Source organism: Mustela nigripes, chromosome 7 (genome assembly GCF_022355385.1).
Source record: "Mustela nigripes isolate SB6536 chromosome 7, MUSNIG.SB6536, whole genome shotgun sequence".
NCBI classification, from domain to species: domain Eukaryota; kingdom Metazoa; phylum Chordata; class Mammalia; order Carnivora; family Mustelidae; genus Mustela; species Mustela nigripes.
Genome location: NC_081563.1, coordinates 117,696,887 through 117,723,220, shown reverse-complemented (window position 1 = coordinate 117,723,220; position 26,334 = coordinate 117,696,887). Strand labels below are relative to the sequence as shown.

General features: G+C 41.7%; 1 protein-coding gene across 13 annotated transcripts in view; it reads left to right on the top strand.

Annotated features, from left to right (window-relative positions):
- The window catches only part of LOC132021873 (RNA-binding protein 12), a 35,153-nt gene that overhangs the window by 8,368 nt on the left and 451 nt on the right, over positions 1–26,334 (top strand). For 6 of the 13 annotated variants that reach the window (XM_059406903.1, XM_059406902.1, XM_059406899.1 and 3 more), the window contains 14 exons: positions 20,874–21,002; positions 21,101–21,280; positions 21,428–21,502; positions 21,584–21,655; positions 21,808–21,888; positions 22,058–22,147; positions 22,243–22,329; positions 22,475–22,561; positions 22,655–22,714; positions 22,794–22,927; positions 23,013–23,067; positions 23,317–23,368; positions 25,730–25,863; positions 26,013–26,249. In XM_059406903.1, coding sequence (XP_059262886.1) covers positions 20,874–21,002; positions 21,101–21,280; positions 21,428–21,502; positions 21,584–21,655; positions 21,808–21,888; positions 22,058–22,147; positions 22,243–22,329; positions 22,475–22,561; positions 22,655–22,714; positions 22,794–22,927; positions 23,013–23,067; positions 23,317–23,368; positions 25,730–25,863; positions 26,013–26,249 — 1,473 coding nt within the window. Of the gene's footprint in view, positions 1–502; positions 5,727–20,873; positions 21,003–21,100; positions 21,281–21,427; positions 21,503–21,583; positions 21,656–21,807; positions 21,889–22,057; positions 22,148–22,242; positions 22,330–22,474; positions 22,562–22,654; positions 22,715–22,793; positions 22,928–23,012; positions 23,068–23,316; positions 23,369–25,729; positions 25,864–26,012; positions 26,250–26,334 lie in introns of those variants that run through there. The other 7 variants (XM_059406896.1, XM_059406895.1, XM_059406894.1 and 4 more) reach the window with 4 other exon arrangements.

Genomic DNA, 26,334 nt, shown 5'->3' with positions numbered 1-26,334 from the left:
TTTGCCTTCTGAGACTGAGTGTTATAAAATGACCCTGATAATTCTACAGTTGTCATTTTTATAAGGAAAATGCTAAGCCACTTTTAAATATTAACTTTGATACATCCTTTGCATGTTTTTCCCCTGCAGATTGTTCAACTTTGTGTCCTGATTTGACTTACACATTTCTTTTAAATCTTACTGAATAATTAGTGGTCTGAATGTTATTGGTGATTCTACTTCTTATGGTGGTTTTTTTCCCTGAAACTTTGAGTCATGGCACTGAACTTGTAATTGTTCACAGAATTAATGCCTTTGGAAGTTGAAATTGTCTAGGTTTTACATTGTAAATGGCCTATAATGTTCAGTTTTTAGAATACTCAAATAAAAAAAAATCTACATTGCTTGTGATAGTTTGAGGGTATATTTGAGGGCCTAGTATGGTAGCTGGTCATTCTTTTAGTTAAAAACTTGGTGTGATAAACAGGAGTCTGACCTGGCCGTTGCCTTTTCTCATCTGCAGGTGTGTGTGGTTTCAGCGCAGCATGGCTGTGGTCATCCGTTTGCAAGGTCTCCCAATTGTGGCGGGGACCATGGACATTCGCCACTTCTTCTCTGGATTGACCATCCCTGATGGGGGCGTGCATATTGTAGGGGGTGAACTGGGTGAGGCTTTCATCGTTTTTGCCACTGATGAAGATGCAAGGCTTGGTATGATGCGCACAGGTGGTACAATTAAAGGGTCAAAAGTAACACTTTTGTTGAGTAGTAAAACGGAAATGCAGAATATGATTGAACTGAGTCGTAGGCGTTTTGAAACTGCCAACTTAGATATACCACCAGCAAATGCTAGTAGATCAGGACCGCCGCCTAGCTCAGGAATGAGTGGCAGGGTAAACTTGCCTACAACAGTACCTAACTTTAATAATCCTTCACCCAGTGTAGTTACTGCCGCCACGTCTGTTCATGAAAGCAACAAAAATATACAGACATTTTCCACAGCCAGCATAGGATCGGCTCCTCCAAATATGGGGGCTTCTTTTGGGAGCCCAACGTTTAGCTCAACCATTCCGAGCACAGCGTCTCCAATGAACACAGTCCCACCGCCACCAATTCCTCCAATCCCAGCGATGCCATCTTTGCCACCAATGCCGTCCATTCCCCCAATACCAGTTCCTCCTCCAGTACCTACATTGCCTCCAGTGCCTCCTGTGCCCCCAATTCCCCCAGTCCCTTCTGTGCCACCCATGACCCCACTGCCACCCATGTCTGGCATGCCACCCTTGAACCCGCCACCTGTGGCACCTCTGCCTGCTGGAATGAATGGCTCTGGAGCACCTATGAATCTGAACAATAACCTGAACCCTGTGTTTCTGGGTCCACTGAATCCTGTTAACCCTATCCAGATGAACTCTCAAAGCAGTGTGAAACCACTTCCCATCAACCCCGATGATCTATATGTCAGTGTGCATGGAATGCCCTTTTCTGCAATGGAAAATGATGTCAGAGATTTTTTCCATGGGCTCCGTGTTGATGCAGTGCATTTGTTGAAAGATCATGTAGGTCGAAATAATGGGAATGGATTGGTTAAGTTTCTCTCCCCTCAAGATACATTTGAAGCTTTGAAACGAAACAGAATGCTGATGATTCAACGCTATGTGGAAGTTAGTCCTGCCACAGAGAGACAGTGGGTAGCTGCTGGAGGCCATATCACTTTTAAGCAAAGTATAGGACCTTCTGGACAAACCCATCCCCCTCCTCAGACACTTCCCAGGTCAAAATCGCCCAGTGGGCAGAAAAGGTCAAGGTCAAGATCACCACATGAGGCTGGTTTTTGTGTTTACTTGAAAGGGCTGCCATTTGAAGCGGAAAACAAACATGTCATTGATTTTTTTAAAAAGTTGGATATTGTGGAAGATAGTATTTATATTGCTTATGGACCCAATGGGAAAGCAACTGGTGAAGGCTTCGTAGAATTCAGGAATGAGGCTGACTATAAGGCTGCTCTGTGTCGTCATAAACAATACATGGGCAATCGCTTTATTCAAGTTCATCCAATTACTAAGAAAGGTATGCTAGAAAAGATAGATATGATTCGTAAAAGACTGCAGAACTTCAGCTATGACCAGAGGGAAATGATGTTAAATCCGGAGGGGGATGTCAGCTCTGCCAAAGTCTGTGCTCACATAACAAATATTCCATTCAGCATTACCAAGATGGATGTTCTTCAGTTCCTAGAAGGAATCCCAGTGGATGAAAATGCTGTACATGTTCTTGTTGATAACAATGGGCAAGGTCTAGGACAGGCATTGGTTCAGTTTAAAAATGAAGATGATGCACGTAAGTCTGAACGCTTACACCGTAAAAAACTTAATGGGAGAGAAGCTTTTGTTCATGTAGTTACTCTAGAAGATATGAGAGAGATTGAAAAAAATCCCCCTGCCCAAGGAAAAAAAGGGTTAAAGATGCCTGTGCCAGGTAATCCTACAGTTCCAGGAATGCCCAGTGTGGGAATGCCCAGTACGGGAGTGCCCAGTGCGGGAATGCCCAGTGCAGGAATGCCCGGTGCGGGCATCCCCGGTGCGGGAATGCCTGGTGCGGGAATGCCCGGTGCGGGAATGCCCGGCGCAGGCGTGCCCAGCGCAGGCGTGCCCGGCGCCGGTGTGCCCAGTGCAGGAGTGCCCGGTGCAGGAGTGCCCGGTGCAGGAGTGCCCGGTGCAGGAGTGCCTGGTGCAGGAATGCCTGGTGCAGGAGGTGAAGAGCATGCCTTCCTGACTGTAGGATCTAAGGAGGCCAACAATGGGCCTCCATTTAACTTTCCTGGTAATTTTGGTGGGTCCAATGCCTTTGGGCCACCACTCCCTCCTCCAGGATTAGGAGGAGCCTTTGGTGATGCTAGGCCTGCTATGCCTTCAGTTGGAAATAGTGGTTTGCCTGGTCTAGGACTGGATGTTCCAGGGTTTGGAGGTGGACCAAATAATTTAAGTGGGCCAGGATTTGGAGGAGGCCCTCAGAATTTTGGAAATGGCCCTGGTAGTTTAGGTGGCCCCCCGGGCTTTGGAAGTGGCCCTCCTGGTCTTGGAAGTGCCCCTGGGCATTTGAGTGGGCCACCAGCCTTTGGGCCTGGGCCTGGCCCTGGCCCTGGCCCAATTCACATTGGTGGTCCCCCTGGCTTTGGATCTAGTTCTGGAAAACCAGGACCAACAGTAATTAAAGTTCAGAATATGCCCTTCACTGTGTCTATTGATGAGATTTTAGATTTCTTTTATGGCTATCAAGTGATCCCAGGCTCAGTGTGTTTAAAATACAATGAAAAAGGTATGCCCACAGGCGAAGCCATGGTGGCCTTCGAATCTCGGGATGAAGCCACAGCTGCTGTCATTGACTTAAATGACAGACCTATAGGTTCAAGGAAAGTAAAACTTGTCTTAGGGTAGCTGTTCACATAAATTCTTTATAGGGTAGATCTTCATAGTGCTGTGATTAATGCATCCAGATTGTTTTCCTAGTATTTCCAGGTTAGAACCTGTGGATTGTTTCAATTGCATATAGATTGGTTTCTGTAACATAGAGCATTGGTTGACTGTTTACAGAAGACTCACTACCAGGATAAATATTGCTGTATGTTACAGTAAAGCTGTCTGGAGAGAACACAAAATGATTTTGGCGTACCATTAGAGAAACCATTTGTAAAATACAAATGACCACATAAAGCTTATCAAGGAGTTTAGATTGGTTTTGTTTTATACCATATGGGATGAAGAAAATAGAAATGTCAATAGAGCTCATTAAGGGTGCTCTTGCCAGCTGCTGAAAAATAGAAGTTGGCTACTCTTGGAATTTGGTTTAAAGCTGGACAGATTTGCTTTGTTATAGGGTCAAAGCTTTGTCTAAAGTCCTCATTTTCTTTTAAAATTGAATAAAATCTCTGTATACAGATTCACTGTATGTACCTTTATTGCTTCTTGAGGGTTCTTGCTGTATAGACAGTCCTGCTTCTGAAGTTGCTGCTTTTTTGTTTGCCTAATTGACTCATTTGTAAATGAGCAGAATTGTTTTGTTGTTGTTGTTTTAATATAAAACTCCACACTTGGTTTGTGCTATAACTTTGAACTTTGATTTCTAATGTCACACTTAAAACTGTGTGAAATAAGAACTTCTGCCACAAAAATAAAATACAGAGTCCTCTACCTACCAGAGCCTTTTTGGTTTGACCGCCATGTTTTAGTTTAGTAAGTTTAAAAATTGTTCATGTTTGGATGGCTTTGAAAACCAGAAACCACTTCTAATGATCATTGTTTAAAATGCCAGATTTGAAGTCCTGTCCATGGTGGACTAAATGTTCTGGCAGTTTCCTTCTGTCCCAAATTTATGTGAAATTTTGGCCTGTAACTAAACGAAGAGAGTCCATTTATAAGAAAGAGCATTATATCTATGTTTTTTTAAAAACTGAAGTTGAAATTGTTAGCTTTGTTAGCAGTAGTGTTATAGAATAAAAGATTCATAAGCTGTTCCATAGATGTGCATTTTAATCCTGTTATTTTGAGGCTTTTTGGTCTAGTTGTTTGATCAGGAGCCTGTTCATAAAAATTCTTCATACCGACTACAAGTGCAGCTGCCAGAGGGGAGAGAATTGAGACTCTTTGCCCTTTAATACTCTTCTTTGGCATTCAGGACACTAAGGCAGGAGGACCAAGTGGGTTCTGGTTGGTAAGTGTCCTTGTCATAAAAACATTTGCCTTACAAGATCCTGCCCACTGCTACAAAAGGCTCTATTTATGGTTACTTTCCTTCTTGTAGAGAGTTAAAATGCTCTAAAGAAAGATGTGTCACATTATATTATAAACATACATGAAATAGGAGATTGGTGAGATATCATGAAAAACAAATTTTGTCTTTAACATGGGCCTCTGTCTTGGTTTGAAACATCCCCAACATTTCCTGCAAATCAATGTACTTACAAAGGGGTCAGCCTTTTAAAAGAGTTATTTCCTATTAAAAAAAAAAATAGTGCCTTTTTGGTGTTGCAAGTCAGTGGAACACTGAAATACAGCGTCTCGTGTAACTTAGAGTTAAGAGTGGCAGCAGTTTCATTTGCGTGATAAGATTTGGAAAGCCTTTTTTCATCACTACAATCTTAGAGGTTTGACAGTACAGGATTTTTTTGTCTAGGGAAAGGATTGTTTAGACTTTCAAAGAAGACATGGCTGTGTTGTGGGTCTTTTGACAATTTATGAATACAAATTTGCTTTGACAGATCGCTAGATATTGCCTCCTCAACTAAAAAAAGCAATATGATGTTTATATATGCTGTTCAATTTAGGTTTTCTGTTAAGTAATCATTTCTCATTCCAAAGACCGAGTGCAGAAAACTTCAGCGCTGCTTGGGAGTCTTATTTCAACTGCAGATTATTTTCCCCATTGGAGAGCTGACTGTTTTCATTTTAGAAAAATGGGTTGTTTGAAGATGAAAGCCTTTTATCTTTTTTCACAGTTTATTTTGGTTATATGTTCGTACAATCTTATTAAATATTTCATATACTTTATTGCAACTACTTTGTTATTTCTACATCTTAGATAAATGCTGAAAAGGAAAACTTGATTTCATTGTTCATCAAATTAAATAAATTAAGAAAATAGTGGTTTGTGTAGAATTTGGAGAGAACTATGTTCTATATTTGGTTGAGTCACAACAGTGCTTCTCTTGTTGTGAAATGTAATTAAATGCTTTGCCCTCTGGAACTTGATATTTGTGTATCTGAGACTTATTAATATAGTGCTAACTGCTAAGCGTACTGTTCATCTTGTTCTGGGCACTGGAGTTTGAGTTTTAAAAAAATTCTTGAAAATATGTTCTGTGCAATCACTCATACCTCTCTTCCTGCAAATTTTCTCAGAAGAACTAGGTTTGGGGTGAAAATGAATTTATTTTCTCATTTGCTTTGTATGGTATGAAGGATTTGTAAAGCTTTGCTCAAAGTTGTGTGCATTTGTAAACACTATCATGATATTTTCAATTTTATGTGTAAATCTTGTCTTTGGTGACTGACATGAATGGAAGAGAATCTTTTCCATTAGGTTTAATTCCTCCCACCCCCTTGCCTGGGCGTTTTTGTTTTGGGTTTTTTTTTTTAGTTTAAAGGATTAGAGATACTACAAAATGTATTTTATAAATAAGCAAATTTGTAAACTTTTTCTGAACTTTAGTGAAACATTTAGTCCACAAGCAAAATTTGGAGGTGTATTTTGTGTTTAATACTGTAGTTTGGATGTACAATTAATTATTAGTGGCTTTAAAAAAAATGCAACACTGTTGAGTGAAAGAAACATAGTTCCTAGCTTTGTGCTCCAACTTGTCAAAGCATCAACCATGAAAATTTCATTAGGGAAATTTTTATTCAGAATTTCAGAGAATAATGTCCAGTGTACTTAGTTAGTCTTAACCCACTGGATGAAAATCTAGGGGTGTGTATGGACATAAACAAGCATACCTTGGATGAAATAAGGATCCATGAAAGCCTTAATCAAACTCAAAGTCCTTTTTATTGGATTCTGTCATTGTGTACAGGTGTGGGTCAAATGTTTAAAAATAAATCCACTCTTCAATTTCAAGAATACTTTAAAAATGAGTAAAGAAGCCGTAAAGTTACTGCTAGTTAAATTTGTAAAGAATTTCTAGCAGTGATCACTTTTAAAACTTCCCACTCTTGCAAAATTAACCACATTTAGTTTTACTGGCAGTTCTGTAGTAGTCTAAGCAGTCCAAACACAATAAAATGATTCATTGCCAATATGGCCACAACATTGCCAGCAAATACTGCCTTGGCATCATTCAGCAGAGGTTTTTGTTTATAAAGATGAAGTCTTGAATACTGTTCAATAAACTTGTCACAAAATAAAAGAGGCTGATGCTTTTAATGCTTTACACAAAAGTACTCCACTGAGCTATACCATCAGGTTTTTGTTGTTGTCTTTGTTATTTTTTTTTAAATCCTACAAATATTTTGTGCCTTTGGAAAGGTGGATTTGGTGATCTCAGAGGTAACCATTGTTGTTTATCCTTGTCTGCTAATGCTGAAGTGTGGAAAGAAGATAACCTGGAACGGCAGGGAGGAAACTTGATTCTAGGTCAAATCTGTGGTATCCACCTTTTCAGACTTTTATCTTGTATGGTTTGATAGCAAGCCACTTCGTTTTGTGGACTCAGAAAGAAACAGAAACCAGGTGCTCCTTTTTACAGAGGTGTCTTAAAGGGGGCTGTGATGGTCTTCTTAAAAAAACTGATTAAGAAATGGGAAAAGAAATCTTCAGAATACATTGTCAATTGCACATATTTCTAATTAGAGGTTTCTCTTTTTTTGTTTACTTACTCTTGAATTAGTATGTGAGGTATTTTGAGGTGGGGAAGGGGGAGAGGAATCAAAAATATTGGTGCTTTCTGACATTGATGCTCTGGTTTTGTCCCTTCCACATTTGTTCAGCTGCTAAAAGACAAACATTAGCAAATGAGAAGTTTCCATAAACTCTGGAGTCCTTTAAAAAAAATTCTGGATTGGAGTTGCAGAGAAATTAGTGTGCTATTCCTTTTAACCAATGCTCTTGAAAAATATATATAACTTTTTCCTTTACCACAAAAGAGTTTTTAGCCTGTTTTTGAGTTTCAATACCCAGGTTGTTTTAGAGGGGTTTAGACTTAAACATACTTAATTCTAGGTGGTTGCTGAATTGTTCTAAAATTATGAAGGTTTGACTAAGTATTTGAAAAATCACAGAGTGAAATCAGCTGCCTACAGATACCCAGAATGGTCTTTACCATCTTAAAAAGGATGGACTGATGCTAATAATATGTTTTGTTTTCTTGCTCAGGAGAAAACTCACTTTAATTCATTGTTGTCTGCTTTCCAGTGTTTTACAGCAGGAAATGGTTTATCAGTTACGTGCATGGCCACCATTCTCCTTACCCCCTCCCCACATTAGAGCTTTTATGGGATATGGTAGAGTCCAAACTTACGACTATCTTTTTAATTAAAAAAATTGCTTGATTTCAGTTTTGTCTTTTTAGTATAAAATCTGATAGATCACTTAGATTTACTCTGAAATTTCTGGAAAGAGTGTATTCTGGTGGTGGCATAGTTCTCTGATGCTGTAGTGACTTTTCTGGAAAAACACTTCTTAACAGAGCAAGTTCATCTCTTAATGGTGCCTGTTCCTGTAAATGTTAATTCTTTATTGTGCTGTTCCTGGATTTATTCTTGTTGCCTTTAACTACTTTGTGCCAGAGGATCTCTCAAGCATCTTAGAATTTGGCTCCTTTTCTGGATCATAATAATTAACAATGAACAACTAAGGTGGCAGTGCTTTTCTACATATTGCTCTACTACTGAAGAGTCCAGAAGGGGCAAAAAAGCCACTTGATGAAAGAAAACATTCTAGCCCCAGGGGCAGAAGGGCAGCACTCTAAAAATCTGGGGGCAGCAAATAGTGCTGGGGAAAACCTCATTAACCATCATCTTTTAATTCTCAGAGGCCCAGGGACCTTCCCCTGGTGAAAAGGTTGATAGTTAAGTCCTAGAACCTAAGGAAACCCAAGTTGTGGGTTAAATGACACAGCAGACATTGGAATTGGCATCCCAGCTGTACCAGACATCTGGATTCTGATTTTAGTAGCTTAATATTTCAAATCATTTTTCCTAGTCAGCAGGTGGCTTGCTATTTCATGTTGAGAGGAGGAGGAAGTGACTACTGGAGAAAAACAGCCATGACCAGCAAGAGAACACAATTCAATATGGACAGTCAGATGTTGAAGAAGCATAAGACACTCCCAGGAATGTGCTATATTCAAACAGTCTGCCCCTTAGTGTTTCATCCCCTCTCCATTCTGATGCTGCCAGTTTTTCCCTTTTACCTGCTCTCATTAGTAAGTTGGCTGGTAACCAGGGCTATGAGTTTCTCACTGCTGTCTATCTCTGTAGCCTAGCTGCCTAACTTTGGGGGGTAGGGGGGAATGTGAGCTCATTCATAGTTCTCGATTAGTGAATAAGATTTGTCACTTAAGCATTTGTGTTACATGCCAGATGTAACCAACCACGTTGTGATACTACTGTAAGTCACCTGTTAGTCCTTGCAGAGTGAAGAATGTTTAAGGGTAGAGATACTCAGCTGCTTAAGGGATCTTAAATCATACTAATTGGTGCTGTTGCTGATGTCATTTTTTTTTTCCACTTCTGAGTGAATGCCATCCTCCACTGTACTCTCCCACATACTGTGTTGCTATACAGAGATGGTTATATCCTTTATACATAATTCTCTTTTGTGGTGTGGTCCTGTGGGACCAGTAGGGTCCCTCTGCTATAAATCTGGCTATAGTGGAAAGACTAATGCAGCTTTTAACTTTCTGAAGTAGATCCTGCCAATTATCTTTGCTTCTATGACCATTGAATTGACGGGTTAGAATTGGAAATGTCTGTTGCCTCCAAGCTTTTAAGACAGTTTCACATGGATAATACCTTAGCCATAGCAGTAACCCATGTTAACTATATTTTTTGAGCAGTGCTGTGCACCCAACACTTCCACACTGATAGAAAAGGAAGCAAAATAAGATGCTTGTTCTTAAAAACCTAAGGTTTTAAATAATACAAGTAAGTGCTCAGTTGTACTTGTGCATGTATGAGGACCATTCATGTCCTACAGGAACTGGATGGAGAGGGGTTTCCTGGCGAGTTGCTGAACAAGTGTAATGGAAGTATAATGGAAGCCTTGGGTGTAAGCTGAGTATGTTAATTTAGTAAAATGAAATGTTTAGTAGTGTGAGAGAATACTGGCACTCCCTAAAATGGTGTTTGTCCTGGAAGCTCTTAAAGTTGTGTTTAACAGTGTATCCTGAGTGACGTGACTGAGCTGAATGGTGACTAAGGCAGGCAGGTGAGGGCTGTACTAGGGGTGTCCTGACCTACCAGAGGGATAGAACATTTTATCTTTTTAATAACCCTTTGACCAGCTGCCATGTACCAGTTCTTATAAACAAACGGCCTAATAAGACATTCATAAATGCTGGAGTTAAGTAAATTTTCCCATCAGTTTCACTACTTACACAGTTGACTATATGAAATTGATTCTTTTCCAGTTTTGCATTTGATTTGATAGTTTTAGTTTTTTTGTATAAAATGTTTACCTCTTTGTTCTTTTTCTTCTAGAGCAGTGCTGTTCTAAGAATTTTGTCCAACAGAAATGTTCTCATTAGCATTCATGTTACTTAGCCACTGTAGCTACTTTTTATTTTTTTTAAGGATTTTATTTGTTCTGTGAGAGAGAGTGCATGTGAGCAGGCAGAGGGGGGATGCAGAGGGCCAGAGAAAGAATCTCAAGTAGACTCCATGCTGAGTATGGAGCCCAAAGCAGGGCTTAGTCTCACAACCTTGAGATCGTGACCTGAGCCAAAACCAGGAGTTGGATGCTTAATTGATTGAGCCATCCAGGGGCCCTGCTACTGTAGCTACTATTAAATTTAAAAAGCAAGCTAGTGGCAACTATTGAACAGCACAATCCTAGATTCACAGAACAGAAAATTTCCTCTTCATATCTGATCTTTGGAGATCACCATGTTAGGTAACACTGACCAATAGAAATAAGAGTCATTTATGTTATCTAAATTTTTCTAGTAGCCATGAAAAAGGTAAAAAGAAACTAGTGAAATTAATAATAAATTTTAGACCAGTATATCTGAAATGTTACTATTTCAGTGTATACTCTATAAAATTATTAAGATTTTGGGGGGATACTGTTTTCAATTTATACTTTACAGCACATTGTCTTTTGAACTATGCATATTTCAAGTGCTCAGTATCTGGTTGTGGGTAGGAGGCCATCCTGGACAGTACAGATTTAGTTTATGAGAAAGGTTATCCTCTGTCATTTCTCTCTAAGCTGTGTTGCCTTTTTCAGCTGTTTCTTTACTTTTCAGTATTTGAGTTTTGTTGCGTTCCTCTTAACCTTTCCCATTCCGGTTATGTTGGCAGTTTTTTTGAAGGGGTTAACATGCCTCAGTTACCCGTTTTCATGGGCTACAATGAACTTTTTCACTGGCTAACTGGGTCTTCTATTGTGAAATTAATCCACCAGAGTTCAGCAACAGAACTAGAATCTTCCCTATCCCCTGCTGACCCCCACCCCCTGCACCCTACCTACAGTGGGAAGTGAGCAAGTCATTGTGTGTGTGTAATGCAGTTTCCTTATTGTTCAGACCCTCTCTTTTCTCAACTTGCCTAACACAAAATTTGAAGAACAACCCATTTTAAGATCTCCTATGTATCCCAAGTGGATTTATTTTTTTCCAGTAAGAGGAACTTGCACTATGAACATTAGGTTGGTTTCTTTTTCCAGGGCTCTGGTCTGCTGCTTTTTACTTGGCTTCTTTATGCCATAGATCACATTGCACACTGGAAATGCACAAGCTCTTGTTGATGTCCTTGCCCTGGAGATGCTTAGGAAGGTGGTCCAGTACTATTGTCTTCTACACTCTGCAGACGATAGGCAGTGGTCTTGTTAAAAGAAGGTAGATCAACTGAGTGTAGGTTCCAGCAGAGCTGACTAGGGGCAGAATTGGGTGCCTAATAGGTAGTCTCTGAAAATTCTGATAAAAATCACATTTTCCTGAACTGAGTTCTACTTTATTTGCAGAATGGGCGCTTGTTATTTAAGGTTTATTCCTTTGAATAAACTTAAATTCTAGTCCTATACATGCAGAATCTAGCAGTTCCTCTTTTCCTGCTTGACGGACAAATAGAGGAAACGTGGTGGATGCACAGTTCTTTTCCATCTTAGTATAAGTCTAGTTGGTATAGGTCATGGGAAGAGGCCGCGTGAGCCTCAGTCCTCATGTGGAGTGTCCAGATGGATTTCAGATTGGACTGGATTACAAGGTGTGACCTGTTGCTAAAATGGATGGAATAGAAATCATATTCTCAGAGTTGTGGTTCATTTGTTACTATATGTCCCAGGATCAGTCATTTCCTTTCTCTGGCCTAAGTGTTTTAAGCAATATGATTAAATGAGAGAATCTCATTATGCCCAGTTTCAAGCTTCTGTGATTTTACGAACCCAGCCATTCTGTTTCTTTATGGAAGTTTGTAGGTAATTTGAACCTTAAACTACAGAAAAGCCCGTGGAACTCAGTATTTTGGTCTGGTACTGCTTTGATGCATTTCTGAGTTTGACAGCAGTCACACTGCAGCTTCACAATTTCATTAGAAGAGAAAAGTAGGGAGGTTCTTCATTCCCACCAGCTAGGTCATCTGGGGCAGGTGGACTCAGAGGCATTTTTCTTGGTTGTCCATGAACCAGCTAGTTAGATAATAGTACAAAGGATCCATTTATGAGCACTGAGAAGAGGAGCAGTTAACGATTATTCGGCACTTACTCTGTGTCAGGCAGGAGATACTTTGCATGGTTGTCCTCATTTTATCCTCACAAAAACCCTGTAAGGTTGGTATTCTTATTTTCCCTACCTTACAAGTGGGGAAATCAGGGGAAGAGAAGCAAAATAACTTGCTCGAAGTCTAATTAATAGTAAGGGTAAGCAGAGATGATTCAGTCATAGGCTGTCTGCATGACTCCAGAAGCAGAGCCCTCCTTCAACCATTGCCTGTCCCTAACTTTTGGGAGAAGACATGGGAGGCCGCTGGCAGCACTATTCTGTCAGGGGTCTTGAGCCTGCTGGGAAAGGATTCTGGACCAATGTTTATTTTGAAGTAGGCAGGTAGAGGCTTCATGTAAACACATTCAGAGTTCTAGGGCAGAGAAAAACTCTGGTTCCAGTACTGTTTTATCTTGCTTGAAGGCCATATGTTCTTCCTCAGTTTACCTCTTTACTCATACCCAATTTGCTGCTCAAGCTAGGTTCTCTTTGAAGAGTTGAACACAGGTTGTAGTTCAACTTGGGATAAGTCTTCTTGGGATGTTGTAGTTCGACTTCCAAACTTTTTTGACCTTCACAGAATATAGCAGGATGGGACACCCTGTTACCATTTACTGTACCATATTTTCTGCGCTTCACTTTTTGTGTGACGTTCACATTTTTAAGCTTTATAGTATTGCCAAATACAGTGGCAGCCAGACTACTTAGTATTATAAGGATCTAAACCAAATTATTTTTTAAACTTTTAGTTTTAAATACAATTTTTGTAGCCTGTAGTCATATGTGTGAATAAAGAACATACAGTTTTATGGTAGGGATTTACATAATTGGTTCCGTTTGTGACTGTCTTCAGGGGCTGTTAAATTTGGGGCAGGGGTAAAGAAAAACTTGTCAACCTTATTCATGTCCCTTGAGGAGGCAGAGAAAGAAAGGAACAATGGTGATGGGCGTAGTTCATCCTTTTAATCTGAAGGGAAAAGAATATATTCCATGGGTGGTGCTCTGCCGTTTGGGAGCCTGTGGAGAATTTCCTGATTGGCTTTCAAGACTTGATTGAGCATCTGAGCTGCTCCAGCATGCCAAGGTAGGCAACAGGAGTGTGAGCATGGCTTTGGTTTGTTGGAGTGATCCTGCCACCCAGACATTTTGGTGCTCTTTTCTTCCTTTTCAAAGCCTGGAAATGGAAATGGAATTGGAAGCTGGTTCCTTTCTTTGTTAGGCTTTTGGGAAGGGAAGATGGTAGCGTAATACCTGAGCATGAAAGGCCAATGAATTTCAGCTTGACTGGCATGAACTGGATCTAAGAGGAGTGATGTGTTCATGGATTTATGAAGAGCAGAGTTAGAATCTCCAAGACCGCGGAGGGGATGCCCTAGAAAATGGACACATCACTCCCTTTTTGCCAGAGCGGGTTTCCCTATCAACGATGGTAAACCAGCTAGCTGTGGGAAGGGAAGCTCTGGTTTTTAGCATTTCTCCAATTTCTGTGGCTTAAAATATGGATAGACATGCTGTGAAACCATACAAGCCTGCTCCAGCGCATTGCTGTAACCTTTCCTTGAGGTGCTTTGAATTGCTATCATATGGTTAGGTCTGTGCTGTGTGAAATAGGAGATGCATAGCAATGTTCTAAAGATGTTATTTTACAGACAGTTGAGCTAGAAACATTGACACTACAGTTGTGGTGTGGATGAGTATAGTAGCCAGAGTAATAAATTTTTGAGTGATGGGAGATACTGTGAAAAAGAGCATCTGAGAGCTGAGCTTGAAGGAGGATGATAATAGCTAACACTTACTGGTAATAATAGTTCAGACTGTGCTAAGCACTTTGCATACATTATATGAATCTTCCAAAAAAGATCATATCCCCCGCTTTACTCTTCAGGAACCTTAAGGCTTAGTATTTTGCCTAAGTTTCATAGGTAGAACAATTGTTCTGGTGGGTGTGTAGTGATATCTCATTGTGGCTAGGGAGAGAAGTAAGGCCAGTATTTGGGGCCTGATCACTTCATCAACAGAACCCACGCTCTTGCCCACTATATCAACACTGCTGTTGGATATAAGAAGGAAAGTTCTTCAGGAGAGGATGGTATGACTGTACTCCAAAGTTCTAGACACGAGGTAGGAGAATATTTGAGTTTTGGTCCTCATTTTGTTTAGCCGTGTATGTGGCTTTAGCTAAATCACATTTTACCTCTCTGTCTTGAATTGAAGGACTTGATTTAAATGATCACTCAATTCCTTCTTATTTCTGACAATGGAGAAAAGCAGAGGAAAACAGCCTACAAGGCAGAAAAGATCAGTCCTATATACTTGGTTGTTTCTGTTTGCAGTTCCTGACTAGCACCAAATAGAAAGGTTGGGAGTGTTGGGAGCACATAGAAATAATAAGCTAGTCTCTTGTGTTAAGTGTTCCTAAAAAGCTCATTTCTCCCTTGATGGTTTTGGCAGCAGGCTAGGTCTATATTTGGGTCATTTCAAGGATCCTTGGATTATCACTCCTTTCCTAGCAGTAATTCAACAAATATTTACAAAGTGCCTGCTATGTGTGAGTCACTAGAATGGGAGCAAGACAGATCTGGTCCCTTCTTTTGTTGCATTTATAGTCTATTAGATGTAACAGATAAACAAGTTGCACATTTTGATAGGTCTATGAGAAGCTGGGCTTTGTTGGGTTGGAGTCAGGGAGGGTCTTCGACTTGGTTGAACTGAGAATGGAAATGAAGAGACTAGTTAGAAGACTGTTAGAGACATCCAGGCAAGATATGTCGGTTCAGAAGAGACTGGACACAAAGACCTGGCAAATATTAGCTAGACCTGTCTTAAAAAATAAATAAAATTTCTGAGATTTTTATTGACTCACTTAAATGTCATATTTAATATGGTTTTATAAAATTTGAGTCCTATAAAGGAGGCTGAAAGTCCCATGAGATTCATTGTAATGGCACTAGATGAAAAGTAAGTCTGGCTTAAGGATGTAGCTGTTCAAAGGATATAGGACGGAAAAGTGACATGAACTAGGAATTTTAATTCTTTAAGATTTCTAAACAGAGGTAGGCTTGGAAATAGATCTTAAAGGAGATTAGGATTTGGGAGAGATTAATAATCCCAAGCATTAGATAATTTAAGGGGAATATGACAAAGGATAGAAGAGTGTACATTGTAAAGATTTGCTTATAAAGGATTGCTAATTCCAATGAGAAGCAAAGCGGGGAGATTGAGGAGAAAACAACTGGTAGCACAGCAAGCTCTGGTCTCTTAGAAATTGATTCCAGTCCCATATGCACATGTGGGCCCACATCATTCTGTTTGGGATTTTAGTTTGATCCCAGAAGAAACTGAAAAAGTATAGAACAGAACCAATTGTAGGGAAAGGGTAAACATGCGAATAGACTACTAAAGAATGCTCTTGTCTACCACAAATTGAGGCCTCACCAGAAGCAGCACCTGACCCACTGCTAATGGGTGTTCCCCAGATGAAAAGCCTCTTTCTGGGATCTTTGAGAAGTCAAGAGTGGTGGAAAAGGCAGCAGTTCCCGTTGTTGCCTGTAACCTCACCACTACAGATAATTCCTGGCAATACTTCTGTACTTAACAACAAAGTGTCAGGAATAAACACCGAGTTCTCCACTTGGAGTCCTCCACTTAAATTTTTCCCCAGCATTTTATTGTGAAAACTTAAAACGTACAGAAAAGTTGTAAAAAAATTATATAGGAAATAACCATATATCTGCCATTTAGATCCTACAATTTAAATGCTCCTATATGTGTTTTACCACGTATCCATTCAACATACCATTTTACTTTTTTGGTGCGTTTCAAAGAAATTGTGAACATCACACCTCACCCATAAATATTTCATCATGTCTTGCGTTCATTATTTCATGTAGGTTTGTTGGGTAGGGGGAGGTGGTAACCTTTACATATATAATAACATATATACACCTTAAGTGTACCATTAGATGAAAATGAAAAATGCGTTCATGACTCACATTCCTGTCAAGATAAGGAACTTTTCTGTCTGCCGCTCCCCCTTATCTCCTGCTGCTTCTCAGTTGATACCTGCCCTCAGGGTACATGGGAGGAACAACCAGTATTCTGAATTTTTTTCACTGTAGGTTAGTTTTGTCTGTCTTAAAAACTCCATAAGTGGAATATATGTATTTTACACTTCAGATTCCTCCTTGTTGCAGATATTAATAGTTTGTTTTTTTGTTACCAGAGCAGTTTTCTATTACATGTATAAACATTATGGTTTATTCATTCTCATATTCATGGACACTTGAGCTGTTTCATATTTTTGGCTATTATGAATAAAGCTGCTATGAACATTCCTATACAGATCTTTTTGTGGACATAATGTTTTCTTTTGGATAAAAATCTAGGAGTGAAATTGGTCTTGGACTAGATGTGTGTTTGGTTTTCTAATAAGCTGCCAGACAGTTTCCAAAGTGGTATATTTAATGCTTTCACTAACAATGTATGAGATTTCCATGTCCTTGCCAACATTTGGCATTGTCAGTTTTTCTACTTTTAGCCCTTGTGGTGGGTATGTGATAATATCTTGTGGTTTTAATTTGCATTTTCCTGATGACTAGTGCTTTTGATTACTCTTCCTTTGCATATTTCCAATTCTGTTTTCTTTCATGAAGTAACTGATCAGATTTTTTGCCCATTTTAAATTGTCATTGAGTTGGAGGAGTCCTGCATTTAAATTTTAAAGCTCAGTTGTACAAGATAAGGATAGAGAAGACTTACTGCTGGGACAGTAATTCAAATGAAAAAGACCTCAAAATTTGAGTTGAGCAAAAACACATGTTACCATTTATTCAGCAAATGGTTATGAGTACTAACTATGTTCTAAGCACTGGTATTAGGGATACAGAAGTCATACCCAACCCTAGTTCCAAGGAGGCCATAGATAATGAAAATAGACAAAAGTCAAATTTTTGATATGGCAGTTTCAGTGTTATATCACTAATATTTACTGAGTACCTGCTATAGGATAGGTACTGTTAAAAACTCTGGAGATAGATTAGGCAAACTACACGTGGTTCCTACTCTAATCCAGCTTATTTTCTTGGGTGTTTGTGGATAAAGACACCACAGAAGCCCTGATAAGGAGAATGAGATTGAAGTTGTGTGTATGAGGGTCAGAAATGAAACATGGCTGAAACATACCTATGTGGCTAGGTGATTAGTTAAGTGTCAGGTCTTTGAGGGAAGGCCTTGTAGACCAGGGAAAGAACTTTGGGCTTTGAGTATTTGGGGATGCCATTCCAGAGTTTTAAATGAAGAAATGGTATGGTCTAGTTTCTGTTTGGCTAATCACAGAAATGTGTCTGTGTGTGTTTGCAGGAATGTGATGAGGAGACCATGTAATCATCCAGAGGAGAGATGATAAATTTTACTTGGGGAATTTGGGTGAGGCTTCATAAAGGAATAATGTCCTAGCAAAACTTTGGATGACAAGGCATATATTAGACAGGAAAGTCAGAGGTATCAGCATGTGTATGTTCCAGGAGCCAGAAATAGCTTTGGATGACTAGTTGGTTGGGTGGTAGAGTAACAGGAGGTAAAGCAGACTGAGAAGGGCTTTGAAGGTTCACTTAGGGATGCAGGGTCACCATATTACACACCTACTGAATTCTGTATAGATGTACTGTCTGGAGTTATGCCACAAGGTGGCCTTGCTAGGGAGCTTGGCTCTGAACCTAAGGGCCATGGGCATCTATGCAGGACTTCTAGTTAAGGTAGAGAGACTCTGGAAGCTGACACAAGGAAGACTAGCTGAGGCATTGTTAAGGAGCCTTGAGAAGCCAGTGAAGAGGCGAGAGACACTGAGCCCTGAAGTTAGGGATTGTTAAACCAGACGTAGAGGCTTTGGACTTTGAATAGTTAAGAGGACTTGAGTTGTGGATTGGGGGGAAAAAAGCTAATGGTGTCCTTTAAAAATACAAAATAAATTAAAATATTGAAATAATACATAAGTGTTTATAGATTATAAAATCCTCACCTTCATTCCACTTCCCTGAGGTGTACCTAAAAGTTGCAATTTTTGGTGTGCCTTCCATTTTTCTGTATTTATTTTGTGTACCTATTCAAATCTATTGTACATACACATACACTTAAAGTTTAAAATGGAGTCCTAATTACCATTTTTTGTGACTTTATTTTTTCATAGAATACCAATATAATATAGTTCTGCCTTGTATTTTACCTGCTGCTCAACATCTCATTGTTTTAATGTACTGTAATTTACTTGGTGCCCAATAGATAGACCTTTGGCAGTCTTGGGTGTTTTACTCTTCTCAGCAATAGTGAAATGAATGTTCTTCGTTTGTTTCTGTTGTGTGCAAACACTGCTTCAGAAGAGCATGTGATGTGAGAAGCCTGGAGTCAGATTGTGACTTTGGGAAGTTGTGGTCCCACTCCTTTGGGAGTATGTGTTCTTCTTTGGATCTGTTCTTAGGGACCTTCCAAAGGGGGAATGATAAGGCTGGTCAAAGTCTAAAAGCCACATATGAGGGGCAACATTCAAAAAGAACAGGGGCTCTTTTTCTAGATTTTTAGCTGGGGATTTCACTGCTTCCAAGTATCAGATGGTTTCTCAGAGGCTTTCCTTGTGAAAGTTTAGACTGGGGAGAAATAGGACAAATACATAGAAATGAGAATTTAACAGACTTGAGTTGGTTTGGTGGGACTTTTTGAAGCAGGACTATCTAATGGATTAGAAGAGTGGTGGATTTTCCATCATTGGATGCTTTCAAGCACAGACTGAGGTGCTATGAACAGGCAATATGTGAAGCAAACCAAAGTGTAAGAGTCATTCTAACGTTGGTAGATAATAGCACTCCAGATGGAGACCGTGAGACACCAAGATGGGAACAGCACAAACTGTGGACTGGGTTGGGGGAAGGATTGATTGAGGATCAGTTTAGGGGAGGCTAAGGCTAGAGGCATCCTGGGGTATAGTGCTGGGAAGTCTGGAGTGCTGAGTGAAGCTGGATGAGAGCTCTGACGTCAAGTGCAGTTTTGGTACAGTCAGCGGGTGTATGAGTCAGCGGGGACACAGGGATAGTAAGGAGTCTGAGGGTAATTATTGATGGGGACTGTAGGAGGAGGGGTTACATGGGAGTCAAGGAGATCCATGCAAGAAGATAGTGTTTCAGCCAAGGAGATGGGTAAATTGGAAAAATTCGTGTTCCTTGATTGCCAGTCAGTTTGGCAGTGACTGAGCTGGGAGCTGAGACTGAAGATGGCCTTTTGGATTTCATTCAGCAAATATTATCTAGGTGCTTGGGATAGAGCAATAAACAAGACAAAATATCCCTTCCCCCACATTTACATTCCCTCAGTTTACATTATAGTGGGCAAGAGAGGTTATATATATTAGACAATAAGTGATAAATGCGAAAGAGAAAAAGCAGGAAAGGGGTATGTGATGCATCAGTAGTAGTAGGGTTGAAATGTTAAGTACCTAGAAAAGGAGAACCTTTTTTTTTTTCACAAGAAGATGATTCTGAATAAAGATCTAGAAGGAGTGAAGAAACACTAAGCAATGTGGATAATATGAAGGAAGAATCAAGTTTATTTGAGGAATGGCAGGCAAGCAGACCTGTGTCTTCAGAATGGAGTGAGCAAGAGAGGTGTTAGGAAATCAGGTTAGAGAGATCTAGATCTTTCAAGACCTTGGAGACCATGGTAGAATTTGTATTTTTTCCTAAGTAATGGGCAATAATGATTAGAGGGTTTGGGCAGACGTGTAACATAACCTGACTTACGTTTTAACAGGATCCCCTTGGTTGCTGTATTGAGAGTAGAGTGTTGGTGTGAGGAGGGAGGTGGAGGTGGGGATGGCAGATAAGGGAGACCAGGTAAAGAGGCTAATGCGATAAGCCCAGTGGCTTGGACTGGGTGGTGGCAGTGATACTAGTGAGGAGCTGGCCATGAGCAGCTGATTGCCTGCTCAGAGAATCAATTGGGGGAATCCCAACACCACCTCAAGATGCAGGGCCTGAGAGTTAGTGAGAAATCATTGGAGGAAGAAACTTTTTGGGGAGTTGTATCTGGATCATGGTCATGTTGGGATTAGGGTCTAATCTGGGCTCAGTAAAGGGTCAGAGTGAGATTCATTGGTCTCAGAAGATCAGGGTTGGATTCTGGGTCTTGAGAACATTATAGGGATTTTAGGCTGAGGACCAGTTTGGGCTCAAAGTTGTCAATCAAGGCCAGTGTACTTTTTCCACGTCTTCCATCATACCAGGGTTGGTTGTACTCACTGTGTCTTGTCCCATTGAGCTCACCTGAGGGAAATAGAGGAGTATGGAAGCTCTTAAGATCTTCTCTTGGGTGTCATGGAGCTGGATACAGGCTCAGCCCTGCCTGCAGGGAAGCCTACTGGGCTTCCCAAGCTGGGACATATAGTCAGGGAAGGGTAGAGAAGGGTCCTCAGTGCTTGACTTGGGTCCTTTTTTCCCAGATGGCCCACTGCGTGACTTTGGTTCAGCTCTCCATTTCCTGTGACCACCTCATTGACAAGGACATCGGCTCCAAGTCTGACCCACTCTGCGTCCTTTTACAGGATGTGGGAGGGGGCAGCTGGGCTGAGGTGAGAAGGGTCTTGGGGGTTAATGTTGTGGAGGAAGATTAGAACTCTTTTGGGGGTGGAGGGTGTGTGACTGTAATACTGCTGGCCTCTGCCCACAGCTTGGCCGAACTGAGCGAGTACGGAATTGCTCGAGCCCTGAGTTCTCCAAGACTCTGCAGCTTGAGTACCACTTTGAAACAGTCCAGAAGCTCCGATTTGGCATTTACGACATAGACAACAAGACACCTGCGCTGGGGGATGATGATTTCCTAGGAGGGGCTGAGTGTTCCCTAGGACAGGTATGTGGGGCTAGGGATTAAAATACTTTAGACACATGTTCAGTAAGAGCCCTAACAGCCTAGAATGTCTGGAACGTGAAGGTGGGGGTAAGCAAGACCTAACCCTGCCTGAGATTTTACTCCCCCATCCACTCTACTCTGCCCCAGATTGTGTCCAGCCAGACAGTAACTCTGCCGTTGATGCTGAAGCCTGGAAGACCTGCTGGGCGGGGGACCATCACGGTAAGAAAGAACTCTGAGGAGAGGAGGATTATATCAGTGAGGAATTCATGAAGGATACAGTCTCCTGCCTCCCCTTCCTAGGTATCTGCTCTGGAGATGAAGGATAGTCGTACAGTGACCATGGAGGTGGAGGCCAGAAACCTAGATAAGAAGGTGTGTCTGGAAAGAAGCCCTGGAGGGTTAAGAATTAAGGGGCAGGAATGGTGTTTGGTGGGGGGTTTAAGAATTACGGGGGTGGGACTGGGGTCTGGCAAAATGGTTGTCTCTCCCTGAGTCTTACACTGGGGTCTCTGTGTCATTGACAGGACTTCCTGGGGAAATCGGATCCGTTCTTGGAGTTCTTCCGTCAGGGTGATGGGAAATGGCACCTGGCATACAGATCTGAGGTGTGATACCCCTGGGATTGGGTGAAGAGGGATAGGAGAGACTCTCCTGGGGCTTGTGATTACCAAGGTTTGGAACAGGGAGAAATAGACCGTGTATGGATAGAGAAGAGTGACAGATCCCCATATTGCCAGCCCAGAGCTCACTAGAGGCCTTACCCTCCATCTTCAGGTAATCAAGAACAACTTGAACCCTACATGGAAGCGCTTTTCTGTTCCCCTTCAGCATTTCTGTGGGGGAGATCCCAACACACCCATCCAGGTGAGTTTGCCTCCTGAATGTACCTGGGGAGGGATTTATTCTCACCTGCCCCCATCCCTGGTCTCTGTATACACATACACCTTCCTCACGCACAGGTGCGATGCTCAGACTATGACAGTGATGGTTCGCATGATCTTATTGGTACCTTCTACACCAGCTTGGCCCAGCTGCAAGCAGTCCCGGTGAGTGCCAGCCCTGCTCAGGAGTGCGGAGGTGGGCTCTAAAGGACTGCAGCCCCAAGGAGAGAGGGAAAGAGGGGGGGAGGGCAGACCAGTTCCAGCTGATGCTCTGGGAGTTTCCTGCCCTAATTTTTTCTTTCCTCACCAGGCTGAGTTTGAATGTATCCACCCTGAGAAACAGCAGAAAAAGAAAAGCTACAAGAACTCTGGGACTGTTTGTGTCAAGATTTGCCAGGTGAGGCAATAGCCCATGGGACCCAGGCTCTGACCCCTGTGCTCCATGGCCCCAACCCCTTCACCCCAGCCATGATCCTGGTTTCATCTGCAGGTAGAAACACAGTATTCATTCCTGGATTATGTGATGGGAGGCTGTCAAATCAACTTCACTGTAAGTTGCTTTATCAGGAATAAGAGAACAGATCTGGGTCTCGGAGTGGCCTTCAGCTCCCCTCCTCTCCTCCTCCTAGGTGGGCATTGATTTCACGGGCTCCAATGGAGATCCTTCCTCCCCGGACTCCCTGCACTACCTGAGTCCAACAGGGGTCAACGAGTACCTGACAGCACTGTGGAGTGTGGGCAGCGTGATTCAGGACTATGACTCGTGAGTAACTTTCTTTTGCCCATCCCTCAGCCTCTGGACTCACAGTCCCCTCTCTGTCTCTTCTCAACTCACTGTCTTCCCACAGGGACAAGCTATTCCCAGCGTTTGGATTTGGGGCCCAGGTACCCCCTGATTGGCAGGTGAGTACTCTTTCCTTCCCCAACTCCTATTTTCAGTGTTAGGGTCCTGATTTGGGGGGATGTGGTTGACTTGCTGTGTGGCACCCAGCTTTATGTGGAGATGCAGGGATGTATCCCTACAGACACATGTACAACGAATGTTCAGGACTACATAGCTCCCCCACAATGCTTGCTGTATACCACAGTGTCATTTTTCTTTGCACATTGATGGTCATCGGAAAAGAACCTCCTTTTGATTCTTGCCCTCAGGTCTCCCATGAATTTGCCTTGAACTTCAACCCCAGTAACCCCTACTGCACAGGTAAGTTCCTTCAAACTCCATTGTGAGGCAGATCTGTCTACACCAAGAAGGCCCAGCCCATGCAGACAAGGGATTGTGGGGGTAATGGGGTAGATACCTGATTCTGTTGTCCAGAGAGTAGATTTTATTTTATTTTTTCAAAGATAGATTCATTCATTCATTCATTCATTCATTTGACAGCATAAGTAGGCAAAAGTGGCAGGCAGACGCAGTAGAAGGAAGTAGGCTCCCTGCTCAGCAGGGCTTGATCACGGGGCCCCAAGATCATGACCTGAGCTGAAGGCAGCCACTTAACCTACTGAGCCACTCAGGCATCCCCAGAGGAGGGGATTTTGGAGCTAGGTCTTTAGACTCAAATCTACGTCTCAGGTTTTTTATCTTGCCTCTTTATAAAACCATGTGAGTTGGGGCCAATTTACTTTGGCTTCATAAAAGTGATACATATTAAAGGATGTTGAATATTTAAGGAGAGGATATGTATAAGCTCTCTCTAAGCAGTGGTAGCTGTTACCACTTTACCTTTGCCTGGAAGCTCACTGGTACCTGTTCGGCGTTCAGGGCGCCCTTTGCCCACACTCTTGTCTAGAGAGGGCCAAACCTTGTAGCACCCCAGTACCCCCAAGTGGGCAACAAACTAAATGGGAAAATTTGACCTGATCTGATCTGGGTTTTTGACATGAGTTCAGACTTAGATAAAAGTTGTGAGAGTAGTTATAGGGGCTTTAGGTCTTTGGAGCTCAGCACAGGCCCTAGGTCACAGATTCCCCAACCATAAATACATTTGCTTCATGATTCTCTGTGTCAGATTCTCCATCTCCCTTCCTCTCCCTCCCTATCCCCTGTGCTATGTATATAAATAGCTATATATTTACATCTTTAGGTGCATGTACATATGTGTGTGTGTGTGTACACATTTTTTTCCTGAAATGTTTGAGAGTTACAGTGAATAAGCCCTCCGCAAAGTGTGCCTCTATGGCCGTACCAACTTTGCACCCTTCATTGTTTATCAGTGGATGGTTCCTAAAATCAAAGACATTCTCTTATGTAACTACAGTACAATTCTCAAAATCAGGAGATTAACATCAATACCATTATCCAGTCTAGAATTTATTCAAGTTTTGCCAGTTGTCTTTTACAGTTAAAGAAAATCTCAGATTACATAATCCATTTGTCTGTCTTCCAGAGTTCTTATCTTTCATGATGCTGACATATTTTAATATTACAGCCTAGATAAGTAGAATGTCCTACAGTTTGGGTTTATCTGATATTTATTTATGATTAGATTGAGATTATGTACTTCTGGTGGGCATATTATAGAAGCGATGCTATGTGTTCTCTCAGTATACCATGTCAGGAGGCCCTGATGTTGATTTATCCTATTACTAGTCATGTTAACTTTGATCATTTGGTTAAGGCAGAGTCTGCCAGGTTTGTCCGCTGTTTGTAATTAATAAGTGTCTTTGGGGAAGATGCCTTGAGACTATATCAATATCCAGTTACTCATTAACTAGTACCCTGTAGTTTTAGTATCTTATAGTATTAGCACCCATTGATGATCTTTGCAGTGTTTGTCAGATGATTTTGTAATTTCTCCTCCTGCATTTATTAAGAGTTTCCTCTTGGGGCACGTGGGTGGCTCAGTGGGTTAAAGCCTCTGCCTTCCGCTCAGGTCATGATCCTAGGGTCCTAGGATTGAGCCCCCATCTGGCTCTCTGCTCGGCAGGGAGCCTGCCCCCCCCACCCCGCCTGCCTCTCTGCCTACTTGTGATCTCTGTCTGTGAAATAAATAAATATCTTTAAATTCTTTTTTTTTTTTTTAAAGATTTTATTTATTAATTTGACAGAGAGAAATCCCAAGTAGACGGAGAGGCAGCCAGAGAGAGAGAGAGAGAGGGAAGCAGGCTCTCTGCCGAGCAGAGAGCCCGATGCGGGACTCGATCCCAGGACTCTGAGATCATGACCTGAGCCGAAGGCAGTGGCTTAACCCACTGCACCATCCAGGCACCCCATGAAATAAATAAATATCTTTAAAAAAAAAAGTTTTCTCTTCTTTCCCATTAATTACTTATCTAGGGGTTCTTGTTAAATGGATTATAATTAATTTTATTATGCAGGTTATAATCTGATGCTTAACCATCTTGGATTTTTCAGGGGACCCCCCCAATCAGATTTAAGTCAAGTTGTGGTTTAGGGGAAGTGCCCTTCTCTTTGGTCTTAATTCTTTTATCATTAGGATAAAGTATAGTACCTTGGGTTTATAGTGGTGATTGAATGAAATGCACCCTAGTTCCCAGATTTGCTTTGCCAGGATGGTGATGTCAGGATTGGTATTTTACAGTGTTTTTTGCCCTCCTTTTCTAGGCATCCAGGGCATTGTGGATGCTTACCGCCAAGCCCTGCCCCAAGTTCGCCTCTATGGCCCCACCAACTTTGCACCCATCATCAACCATGTGGCTAGGTTGGCAACCCAGGCTGCACATCAAAGGACTGCCTCGGTGAGGATCATTGGAGGTAGTGGTGGTGGGCAGTCTTGGTCAAGGGTTCCCTTCAGGGATATGTAACAATAGTCTTCTTACCAGTCTGGGAATGTGTGGCTGGGGTGTTTAGAAGGTCTGCCTCAGTTTGTGAATGGACTTATCCCCAGCAATACTTCGTGCTGTTGCTGCTGACTGACGGTGCTGTGACAGATGTGGAGGCTACACGTGAGGCTGTGGTGCATGCCTCCCACCTGCCCATGTCAGTGATCATCGTGGGTGTGGGTGGTGCTGACTTCGATGCCATGGAGCAGCTGGATGCTGATGGTGGACCCCTGCGTGCACGCTCTGGGGAGGCAGCTGCCCGTGACATAGTGCAGTTTGTGCCCTACCGCCGCTTCCAGAATGTAAGTGGGGCAAGCCTGGAGGCAGACCGGATCTGGGAGTTTATCTTTCCACCTCTCTGAGTGGGGATTCTCACCTTTCCATTGG